The sequence below is a fragment of the Poecilia formosa genome, unplaced genomic scaffold (genome assembly GCF_000485575.1).
Source record: "Poecilia formosa unplaced genomic scaffold, Poecilia_formosa-5.1.2 Scaffold31, whole genome shotgun sequence".
In the NCBI taxonomy this organism is placed as follows: Eukaryota; Metazoa; Chordata; class Actinopteri; order Cyprinodontiformes; family Poeciliidae; genus Poecilia; species Poecilia formosa.
The window spans coordinates 682,871-694,848 of NW_006799970.1; the positions used below are offsets into that span (position 1 = coordinate 682,871).

The following is an 11,978-nucleotide window of genomic DNA, read 5'->3' on the forward strand; positions in this document are numbered from 1 at the left end:
ATATTCGCTGTTTTGCTTGCTTGTGCTGTTAGGTCAGGTGACCATCGGGTCATAACTACAGTTGCCATGCCGATATTTTCCTTAGGTATCAGAACTCCAAGTTCTGGATTGTAAAATTTCTCTGTAAAATGGTGAAGAAATTACAGTCCAAATTTGATCTTCAGTTTTCCTACTCTACACATTTTCCCTATTGGGAATTTTGCGTCCTTGTCTTTTTAATAGTAAATAGATTGTAGTGTGATTAATTAGAAGATCAATTCTTGATCACATTAATTACTGTTTCCCATTGTCTTGTGTAAAGCTTAATTAAACATGATTAGTTTTGATTTAAAAAACCTGAAGGAAATAAATTAAATCTCCCTGTCATCACATGTGTTTGAATTTGTTCATTGAGAAAGGATAGTTTCATTCTTTGGACAGGTTTTACATGGATTAAGAGAGTGATACTGAGAGAGCGATTATGATATAGAGCACAACATACATTAAAAAAAGTTAGAAATAGAGAACATAAAAAAATATAAAGGAAACAGATAAAATATTAATACAGATATCAATAATTACTTACAGTAATAGTTTCACAGGGTCATGCTGATCAAAAATACTTGTCACAACTAAAACAAAACTACACTGAGAAAAAAATGCATATTTTCATTAAAATATATTTAACAATGGAAAAACATAAGATTAAGCGATAGGAAATGAAATAGAAACAATATAAAAAGGACAAAAGTTTTAAAAAATGCTGACTTCAAGTCTAAGATAAAGTATGGAGGTAATGGATACAAAAATATTTTGTAATTTGTGATTTTAGTCAAGTTGAGTTTCTTTTTATATGCTTTTTTCTTCATGTATCAGATAACACACTAAAAAAAAAAAATGAAAAAATCAGCAGCAGCCTAACAAATTTATTATTTAACATAATTTCACTATCTTCGGAAATTTTATGGCTGTTAAATTAAGTTATTTTTCCAGTCTTGGTGGAATATTTTGCCATTTTGTCGTAGTGACAATAAAAAAAGCACAAAACAAAATTTGAAATATAAAAATAATGAAAAAAGTTTACATATAATCAGGTTTTAGACAAAATCATCAACAAAATTTGTCTTATTTCAAACTACGAAGTCAAATATATGGCAATAAAAACTGAGTAAAAATAAATGCCCCATTTTAGTTTCACTCTTTTTTGCCAAAGACTTCTTTCAAGCCATCCAAGGCCTCCTCTTTTGTGATCTTCATCCAATCCTCTGGAAACTTTGCAAGCTCTTGCTTGTATTCTGCTGCAAACTTCTCATTAAACCTCACCAACACGTACCTGTAGATTCAAGAACAGAATCCTTATTTCAGATTTGATAAGTGGTTGGAAACTGTACTTTTGTTGAATATATATTTAAAGAGTCATCTCAATGCTATTGTAAACCTCATAAACAGTAAACACAGATGATACCTCCAATAATTGCTGGCCTTTTGGCTGTTGGGGTCATCAGAAACATCGCTCCACTTCGTATCTTGCAAAGGAAGATTTTTACACATCATGAATTCGCCGTATGAGTCCTTGCTGGTTTCTGAGCTACTGAGATGAAATGGAGAGCAGATGTCATGAGGCAGTGTGCCTTTGGGTCGATGAAGCAGGGAGCTGTGCATCTCATGGTCAAGCTCTTCTTTGTCACAAGGGGCCTTGCATAGAGGGCATCTTTTGTCACAGCCTCTCACTGTTTGGAGAAGGTGGTCCTGTGGCAGAACTGGAAGATCACGGAGAACCTCGAGTATGTCCACATTTTGGCTGAACTCCTGACTGAGACCTAACCGCATTGTGGCCAGTAACTCTATTAAACACTTAACAAAGCGATCCCAGTCTGTTGTGATGCTAAAGAGGGGACTGTTTAGAGACTCCTCCTTGACGTTAATGTTTGCGTCTTTCTCTAAAATGAGACAGACTCTCTCCAGCAGTGGCTTTGTGTCGCTGAGCACTCCACTCGTGCCTTCTGTTGTTTGACTTACAGCTGCTGCAATCTTCCCTACAACTTCTCCAAGTCTTTGTTGCTTCAATTTACCGAGGCTGGTTGTGTCAGCCAAGTGAGCGACCACTGTGTCATGAATCTTTGTTAGTCTGTAGTCTTCATAGAACAACAAATATTGTACAAAGCTTTCAAAGCAATCCTCATCAATCAGATCTTCCAGTATGCTTTGGTGGAAGGCACGTGGAGACTGATACTGCTTAGCTTTATCCTCAATGTCCTTTGCTATATGTATCCCCAGTGGCTGATTGATGTACGCTAACACTAATGGTTTGATGACTGTGGATATGAATGCTTGGGCCACCCTCTGGCACTGGTCCCGTTTCCTAAACTGGTAAATGAACTCTGCTGCGTACTTATTCTTGGCTTCAGATATATATGTCAGGAGTTTTTTGTCCTTGCCAAAGCGGTCACGTAATTTTTGGAAATCTTGACACGCTGCATTACACAGATGTATTTTTAAATCGACTTCGAAAGCTGATCGGATTTCCAATGATTTTTCTTTTAAACCATTTTCAATCATTTCTAACAGCTCGGTGATGTAGCTTTCACAGAAATCTGCCGCCAAGCTGCATTTATTTGCACTAAACTTGTTGTATTCCTCTATGATTTTGTTCGCTACCTTTTGAGCTTCTAATTTTTGCTGCTTGTTGTTGTCTTCAAGCATGCGTTTCAACCTGCTGCGATATCCAAAATGTTCATCGCACACTTGGAAACCGGAAGTGTGCTTTTGACCTAGGACATCGAGTTTTTCCAGGTGCTTCTGGAGGCCACGACTGATTAGATTCTGCCTCAGCACCTCTGCCACACGTGAACTAATGTCATCACTTTCTGAAGGTCTGAAGTCAAAACTGGACAACATCTTCTTCCACACACTCTCAAACTCCTCTTCCAGTTCATGATCTTGAAGAAGAATATTGGTGGACTTGCTTGTCTCCTCCAGTGCAACTAACTTGAACTCTTGCTCTCTTTCCAGTGATGCTTCAAATTTTTCAATCTGAGACAAAGAGCAGTGTGACTCACTGATTGTCTCCAACTTTTGCATGACCTCCTCAGTTACTCTTTCCTGAAGTTGGCTCATGTTGCTTAGAAGCACAGGCATGAATGTTTCAGAGTTCATTTTGAGATTTTCTTCTGACTTCACATAGCTTTCTGCTTTTGATTTGAGTTTGTGTACTCCTGACTTGACTTCCTCCTGCGCTTCTTTCTTCAACTCGCTCAAAAGGGCATCTTGAGCAGTACCGTCCAAAGCCTTTGTGGCAATGATTTTTGCTGTCGCCCCCATCAACCAGCTCTCCATGCTTTCCACAAGACCATCTTCCCATTGGGAAAACTCTGTGCAGAGCAAAGAAAACACTAAAGCCACGTTGATGTTCTGCAGACTAATGGAAAATGAATCACTTTTTACTGCGTCCCACACCGTAGACAACCGTCCAATGAAATCTGACTCTTCAGACTTGGTTGAACATCTCTTCAGAGCTCCAAATAGGGTTTCCTTAAGCTTTAACACGTCATTTGTGTATTGTTTGTCAACTATTTCAGAGAGAGACATATTGGGCCAAGGTCCTTTCACAAATGTGGTGCTGCTTGTATTTAACGCATGGTGATTGATGACATTTCCTTTGTCTTCAGTCTGTAGCATCTTGCAAACATGCCTCAACTGGGAAGCCTGTAATACGGTGTCTAAGCCCTCATCCTGAACCAGGAGACTGCAAATAGGAAATGCGCCGCATTCTTTGGCACGGAGGAGAGAACTGACCATGACCTTAAATATTGTCGCAAACTCTTTGCCAGCATGAGGAGAAATGTTCTGGAGTAAAACATCACTTAATCCTATTGCGACCGTGGCCATCATATTGTCGTGAATTAACGTATCCATTTCAATTTCTTCTGAAGCTAAACCAAGGCCTTCCACATCGATTAACAACAGAAGATCGCAATCTAAGTCTTTTCTGTGATCATCAGGGAGACTCAGAACAGCCATATATACCCCTTTGTTTGTTCTTTCCCATCCCTCTTGGAGTTTAACACCAAACAGGCCAGACAGAACCAAGGCATTCCTAGCGTGATGATTGCCAAGGATTGTCAGCGCTCTGGTCCTCAACTTCTCTTGACGTAGGGAGCGGCTGAGCTCTGCAAAGATGGAGCCCAGCCAGCATATGGGGATGTTTGATGCATCTCCGTCCATTAGTTCCAGTGGAACCCCATGGAGGAGAAGATCTGCTGCAAGTCTGGGCAAACGCAGCAAGTTCTGACTTCCACTCATATGTGTGAGCTCAAAAATCAGCCCCATTTCACGGAAAAAGTGTTCAACGCCTAGATTGTATGTTTTTGACTCAAGAAGCTGTGAATGCAAGGCTTTTGCATCTTCACATGGATCTTCAAGGTACAATTCTTCCTCGTTAGAACGTGATAAGTCTGGTGTGGACTCCAAAAGTTCAGTGGTGTTTTCTGTATTTTGCAAATGTTGCTCCTCCTCTTGTGTTGTTTTGCAGCACTGAACAATGTCTGATCCTTCATTGTTTACTGGCTGTTCTTCAGTTTCCTCTTCAGAATCTGTACAGAAACTGTCACTGTCTACACTGTTATCGGCTTCACGTCCAACGTTTTCCAGTTGTTCTGTTTTTTCTGTCTGTGACTCTGGGAAACTGTTCAGTTTTTCGCTTTGTTGTAGCTGAAGCCTCAATTTGAGCCAAGTAAGGAAATAAGTCCTCTGAATTTTATCCTTTGCGAGGAGAGAATCTATAAAAATCTTCATAGCTGGGGTCATTTTGTACCTTTTTAACTCTGCCAAGATGTCTTTCTTTTCTTCTTGAAGTTGGAGTTCAGTTTCTTTTTCTGATTTTCTATGTTTGCTTTCCTCCTTATCTAGCGTTGCCAGTTTGTGCCACAAATGCCCCTGCAAAGGGAGTTGTTTCTGCTGAAATTCAACTGATCCCTCATCTAAACCCTTCAATACTTCCTCCACGGTGGCCATTGCTTTTTTGCAGACCGGGCCTTCATCCACATTTAGGCCAATATCCAATGCTAATTTTGATGCTGCCTCAAGTGTAACGGGCTTCAGACTGTCTGGTACCCAAGTTTTAAGGATTTCACAAAGGTTGTTTGCCACTTCCTCCTCGTTCAAAGCGCTCCCTGGAAGCCCAGACTCTTTGGGAAGCCATAAACATTCCTGAAGGTTCTGTCCACCATATCCCATAGTTGTGTTCCCGTCTCCTTCTGTGCCGTAGACGTCGATTAGGATGAGCTTACTTGCCATGGCTTTGCAAGATTCGAGGAGTTGTTTCTCTTTCTCCTTAAAGTCGCCACAGAAAATTATAACAGCCGATGATGTTTGACATAAAAGTTTGATACATCTCTCGTGGTTGCTGGCGTCACCTCGTAGATTAGAGATGACAAAAGGGGCTTGGTAAATATCTCTGTCAATATCTCCAGTGGGTAGATACCATCCAGTCTCCACAAGGCCATTAGAGAGTCTTCTGGGAACTTGCCCTCCATCCATGCCCTTATGTATGAATGTGTTTTTGCTTGATTTAGGTCCATTCAGAACATAGTTAAGCACTTGTGACTTAGACACACTGCAACGGCCAAGTTTTATACACGAAATAATTGGCAGGGGTGTACTTGCCAAGTTGCCTTTTTGTACTCTCCCATTCGTAACCAGAGAGTGAGATCTCCATTGGCTCAAAACACCTCTCGACGGCCAGAGAAGGAACTGACTGGGTTTCTCTGGATCAGCGTTTGGTAGGACCAAAGGCACAGCAAACTTGCACTGCACCATGCGCACAGTTATCTCCTGCTGCAGAAACGTGTCTGCAGATATAAAGACAGATGTGACCAGATCAAGGGGGTTGATAGCACTTGTGGTGTTTTCTTCAGAACTGCTGAGTTTTTCCTCCGGTAGTTTGCCATCCTCATTGAAAGGGTCAAGCTGAGTCTGGCAACAAGTGCTCCGGGCATCTTCACTGAGCAGCCAGAGGCGTCTGAGGAAAGCATCTGGAAGATTTCTGAGTTCTACAGGCTGTTTGTCCTCCAGAGTCCATGTGTTGGTATTTAACACTGATGCAGAATCAAGTTGTCTAGTGCTGTAGGCCTCGAGGCCAAGCTTATGTAGAATCTCTGCCTGGGCATTGTCCTTCAGAGGTCCTAATGACAAAAAACAAAAACAACAACAAAAAAAATTGTTCAAGGATGTAAAAATGTATTTTAAATTGCAATTGTAATTTGTAGATTTAAACATATGTTTTAATAATGAATAGAAAAATGTTGAATAACATATTTTAAAAGAACTCTACTGATTTAAATTGGGCATATTTTGATTTTCAACATAGCAATAGACTGAATTCATGTTGCTATTTTATATTAATAGCATATGTGACAAAAAACATCATATTCCAATCCTAAATATCCACACATTGTGACATTTACAACCACAACTGAGTAGTTTACTGCAGTCAGCTCTTAATCTCCGTTTTCACCCTGCCTAAGGTTTTATGTCATCTCCTATTTCTGCCATAAGATGTTGTGATGGATTATATCAAACACCTTTGCTAGTGTGTCTGCAGTTTAAAGGAATTTTAATTCAGAAAATGAAAGCGGTTCAGATGCTACTTTCAAACTTTTGATGCTCTGTTACTTGGAGTTACACTGCCGAACACAAGTCTTTCATGTGCCTGTCTCTCAAGGTTAATGAAATGAAGTGGATCGCTGGATTTTAGAGAACATAAGTCAATATGTGACAATTTCAAAACCGATCGATCGATGGGTGACCTAATTCTTCATTTCTAGAATTCTCGGAACGAGGGTTTTCCGAGAACTAGACATTTCTAGTGAGACGTAAAACTTAGAAAACTGTTGTGACAGAACTTGCACCATCATCTCTGCAACACAACAGAATGAAAAACCAGTTCTCTAAAACTGTTCTTTGTTGCCATTATTGAACCAATGTTCACTGATGTGAAATTACGTTCAACCAATCAATAATACTGTGATCCTATCCAAGCATACTCCTCCTTGTCTGTAAGAACTCGCTGTTTTCAGGCACCGGGGGAAACTGGAGGAAACGGTCAGCCTCTAGTAAATACTTGTCTGCTGTTCCTAATGGGCTCAACAGTATTCCCAAGATAAAATCTGACACAGCATCCCTAACGTTCTTGTGGTAAAGGCAATTAAAATAACCGACCACACTGTGGTCACACTGTTTACTCTGGAGGCTGAGATTTGAAGAAAGCAGAGACACAGAGTTGTAGGATTAATAATCCACTTTCCCTGCAGCTTGTGTCAGCCATACAAAGCTTCCTACTTGCCAGTTTTTTAGGTTGAAAAAGACACATTCCTAGATTTTAAACTCGTGTCCCTTATGAAGTGTAACAGACATGATCATACAGAGATATGATAACATAAATATTTCAGCAGGACGACACATTCAGACATTTGAATTCTGTTTAAACAAGTGTCCCAAATGTTAGCTAAACGTTAAAAAAGACTAGAATAACAGATATTTGAAGTTAAACGTGACTATATTGGTCTGTTCAGGTGAATGAATGAATTTCTCATGTTGGAAAAAAAAGCAGTCACGAAATTGGGATTTTAACAACTATTCAAGAGATACTTTAGTGCACAATTTCTTGGAAGCCTTTTGGTATTTCTCACTTTAACTCGGCACTATGGAGTGGTGTTATGGCTCCGACTTGTATTTCCTGATGGCTTATCTTTAGCTACCTTGGGATGCCGGTAGCTTCGGCCAGGCAAAGTGTACATGCTAACTGTTATTAGTGTGGCAAAAGTGATCCAACATTTATCCGTTTATCTTTATTGGCGTAAATAATGCATCTATCAATTTAAACTTGATTAATGCAACTGTAAAAATACTGGCTCAATTCATAGAGACTGCAACCCAGAAATGTTTGTGCTGCTAATTTTGTAATGCAATGTCACAATACATGAGGTTCAGGAATTACGGCCTTAACAGGAAGATTTATGGTTTGACTTTTAGACCCATCTAATAAGTGACCTTTTTTTATTTAGTGAGTCAATGTTGCGAAATGTAACAGTGCCACGTGCATTTCTGTGGCATGAAATGGAGATGGAGTTCAGACGCCATTGCTGTGGGTTGTCTTTTAAGTTGATGAATGTCTTTGGCTTTGCACACTTATAACTTTTAACCACATAATTGTTGATAAAAATATTTTAGGCAATGATTAAAATCAATTTTGATGGTAAACTTTCCCATAACATTACAGCTGGTTGTCTATTTCACAGTGAGACTTAAAATCACTAAACAAACCACAATAAGGCCGATTCATGATCACAATTTGATGGCTAGCTGAAACGTATGAATATTTGGGGCATGCAGTTTGCTCAGAGTATTATACCACCTGATTTTCTTAACTGCAACATGCAGGACAAACGAATGTTCAATAAACATACTTTTCTTTTTGCTGCTCGGTCTTTTTGTAAGCTTGAACGACATTGTGAATGCCTCTGGGTAGCTTCACTCTCCGTCTTAAATTAGGTTTTCCTCCCTCGTCTGGCACATCCGGTAGAGTCTGGGAAGCTGGCTAGGAACCTGTGAAAAGAAATCAAAATGTCAGTGGAATAAATACAGCAGCAAACCACAAGATCGTAAAAAGCTTTGTTTGATTTAGTAATACCACAAATATGCAAATATGACTCGGCTCGACGTGCTGTCTCAAGGGAATGCTCATTTGACATGGAGATAATGCAGAGGGCCTGTTTTACTGGACCTTTATCTTCCTGATCTGACTCTAACAGCACGTCTTTCTTCATATTTTGCTTCACTACAATCCAATCTCATCTTGTGACATGTTGATATGAAGAAATTTTTTTTTAGCCAGACCTAAAGATTATGAGATGAACAATAAAACCGGTTACTCTGCAAAGAGTTAATAAGAGCTGCTGCTCTTTAGGTTTTGTTTGGCCGCTGAAATAGCACACATCTAATTTAGTCATTCCTATATTATTGCACTTTGAGTACATATTTTATTTATTTATTTTTAGATCTTACAGATAAGGAAAACCGTAAATTCAGTGTAGCTAAAATTTAGGCCGTTGCATTTAATTGACAAAAATATATATATATATTTTAAACAGAACTGTCAAGCTTCTGCAATCTATGTTTACTCCTGCGAGCTTTATCCCTGGCTATGGCTGCTATTGCATGAATTACTGCATGGAAACAACCAGTCTGCAGCATCGTTGAGGCGTAATGGAAGCCCAGGTTGCTTTGATACTGGCTTCAAGGTAATGTGCATCCTTCTGTCTGCCGTTTCTCATCTACCTCTTGACAAAAACTGATCGATTCTCTTTAGGTTCAGGTCAGATCAGGTTACCGGCCAATCAAGCCGAGTAACACCAAGGTTGTTGAACCGGCTTTTTACTGCCTTTGGCTGTGTTGGCAAATGCCAAGTCCTGAAAATGAAATCAGCATCTCAGCCAAGCTCGTCAGCTGGAAGAAGCATGAAGTGCTCAGAAATCTTCTGGCAGATTGATGCGTCGATTGCTGACTTCAGAAAACACAGCTGATCAACGCCAGCAGACGACACGGCACCTGAAATCATAACTGCATGACAGTGACATTTTACACAAAGCAGATTCTTTACCTCTTTGCGCTTCTTCCACTATGTGAGACCTTGATGTCCAAATAAAATTCAAACCTTAACCTTCGCTGAAAAGAGGGTTTTGGATCACTGAGCAACAATCTTGTTGCCCATGTGTAGGATGCACTAACTCCACTTTCAGTCCACTCCTTGTAAAGTCCTAAAAAATTCTTGATTTTGCTTGACAATCCTCTCTAGGCTGCAGTTATATCTATTTTTACTGATTAACTTTTTCCTTTGTTTCTTTCTCTTAACTCTCTCTGAATATAAATTTCTATGATGATCGAGTTTCACTTTTTGAAATAAGTGAGTAAAAATATTAAACTTTAACAAAGTATTCTGCTCTTTTGAGATGTATTTATGTATGTATATTGTTTTGTATTCCATTCTTAATCATTCGTACATTTCTAGCAGGTTTTGTTTTAAATCAGAGAATTCTTACCCCCTTTTGTTTCTTGTACATCTGCTTCATGGAAAGAGAGTCCAGACATCTGGTTGTCCCGTCACAAGTTAATTTATACCCATCGGTTCAGCGATAAAATACCCGCCAGCACCTCCTCTCTAACCAGACTGGAGCAAAATGATCATTATTTACACCCACACACACTGACAGAACACATTCAGGACTTGTAAGGAAATGGCATGCCTTGCTTTTGCAAAAAAAATTCCTTACATCTCAAGTTTGACACTTGATCTTGATAATAGCACAGGATTGCAGTCTTTCACAGCGCTGCTGAAATGTATTCAGCTGCCAGAAGGATTATCATTTCCCTTCAGGGGTCAGTGACAAGGCTGCAGTCAGTGACGCACTAAAGCCTCGGACATGTGTCATCTCTCAGAGGAAGGTCTCTTATTACAGAAGAGGAAGAGTTAGCACGGCGATGCTTGATTTTATTCACGCAGAACCGTTTTTTGTAACTCTACCGATCTGTCCTCAGATGTGAGCTGTCGTAGAAAGAAAAAAAAAACCCTGTTTGCTACCGTGCTTTAGATTTGCCGATTGTCTTTGGATGGACGACTTTTCACAGCGTTCAAAGGACTCAGCTGAAGTTTAAGTTTGATGAGAGAGAATGCCAAAGACTGAGATGCGAGTCCTGACCGACGAGGCACTTTGGCTGCGAAAACAAAGTCTTAAAACTCGACTCAGGTTCAGTCTGTCATGAATAATCTTTATCTCAGGGAGCGAGGGGTGAAAATAATCCAATAGGAGAAGGTTATTTGAGTGAATGATCGATGAGGACATCAGTTTGACTGATTGACACAGTGTCATTACACATCTCTTCTATGGTTTCAACAAAAGGTGCTAAATGAGTTAGACATCCAAGCTCATCTGTTTTTATTTAATGTTACAGCAAAACAGGAATCGAGACGCAGACCGCACCTGAGTTGTGCACATTATCCAGTCAGAAATTACATTTGTTTTCACAATCAGACCGTCAATTGTTCACGACAGCTTGCTATGTAATAACGGCCACATTAGATGGGCAGATGAAGCCGCATGAAGCCTTTTTCTTTCTAAACATGCCGAAAGAGATTCAGAGCTGAGGTCTAACTAAGAACAGTGGCCCCTTGTGGCCAACTGAAGCCACTGCAGCCTCTCAAGAGCAAAGCTGAAGTACTGGCGCTGCTTGAATCCAACGTGAACAATAAAACTGCAGCGTCGTCACTCATGTGACAGAGATGTTAAAAGCTTAAACACTTTGCTTCAAATGACTCCGGCTCGGGAGGAGTCAGACAAACTCCACAGCCTCAGTGTGTCCATTTAAAACATCACCCAGATGTCTTTTGATGTGAAAGACATCTGCCAATTATTTCTGAATATAATAAACTTAACTTGCTTATGTGCTCACTGCTTGCTTGTCGTTATTGCAAGTTTTTTTTTTTTTTTTAAATAGGAGCACTTCCTGTTTCATACACCGAATTTGGCATTAACAGGTATCAGCCTATAGTTAACTTTAAACTTTAAACCCCAGCTTTTAAGTTTGTTTGTTTGTTTGTTTGTTTTATTTACATGAACTGCATGCGTTAAAAAGATAAAGATGATCATAAGTTAGAATTAAGGAGAGCAATTTGGATTCCTGGTACACATCAGGTTTGGTTTAGCCAAATAAATGGCTTGCTATCATTTTAAATACAAATGTTTCAGAACATTATGCAAGATTAACTGAATAAACAGGAACTTAGGATCTGCCCCACTCATTTACACTTATGGAAATGAGTGTAAAGGTCAAGCTTAAATAGAGAATAACTTTCCTGCTAATTCAGAAGGTCCCATTTAGGAAGGTTACAATTTCGCATCACTCTTTCATAGGACGTCTCCACTTGTACGTTGGGTAAAGCTTTA

At 39.6% G+C, this 11,978-nt stretch overlaps 1 protein-coding gene across 2 annotated transcripts; it reads right to left on the reverse strand.

The window, feature by feature from the left end:
- Positions 1-518: 518 nt before the first annotated feature.
- On the reverse strand, positions 519-10,361 carry gvin1l2 (GTPase, very large interferon inducible 1-like 2). 2 transcript variants are annotated; one of them, XM_007549387.2, is made up of 4 exons: positions 10,077-10,361; positions 8,445-8,583; positions 1,445-6,161; positions 519-1,312 (listed from the first exon to the last, which is right to left on the reverse strand). In XM_007549387.2, exons 2-4 carry the CDS (start codon positions 8,485-8,487, stop codon positions 1,174-1,176), a joined length of 4,899 nt encoding a protein of 1,632 aa, XP_007549449.1. In that variant the 5' UTR covers positions 8,488-8,583; positions 10,077-10,361; the 3' UTR covers positions 519-1,173. The 2 variants fall into 2 exon arrangements, with proteins under 2 accessions (XP_007549449.1, XP_016525740.1); XM_016670254.1 differs by lacking the exon at positions 10,077-10,361 and having other exon boundaries at positions 8,445-9,312.
- Positions 10,362-11,978: the final 1,617 nt, after the last annotated feature.

Excerpts from the sequence above, each read along its gene's own strand:
- gvin1l2 (XM_007549387.2), bottom strand. The coding sequence starts at position 8,487 with ATGTCGTTCAAGCTTACAAAAAGACCGAGCAGCAAAAAGAAAA. Across the intron at positions 6,162-8,444 it reads ACCGAGCAGCAAAAAGAAAA|GACCTCTGAAGGACAATGCC; the intron begins GTATGTTTATTG and ends TTTTGTCATTAG. Across the intron at positions 1,313-1,444 it reads AAGGCCAGCAATTATTGGAG|GTACGTGTTGGTGAGGTTTA; the intron begins GTATCATCTGTG and ends TTGAATCTACAG.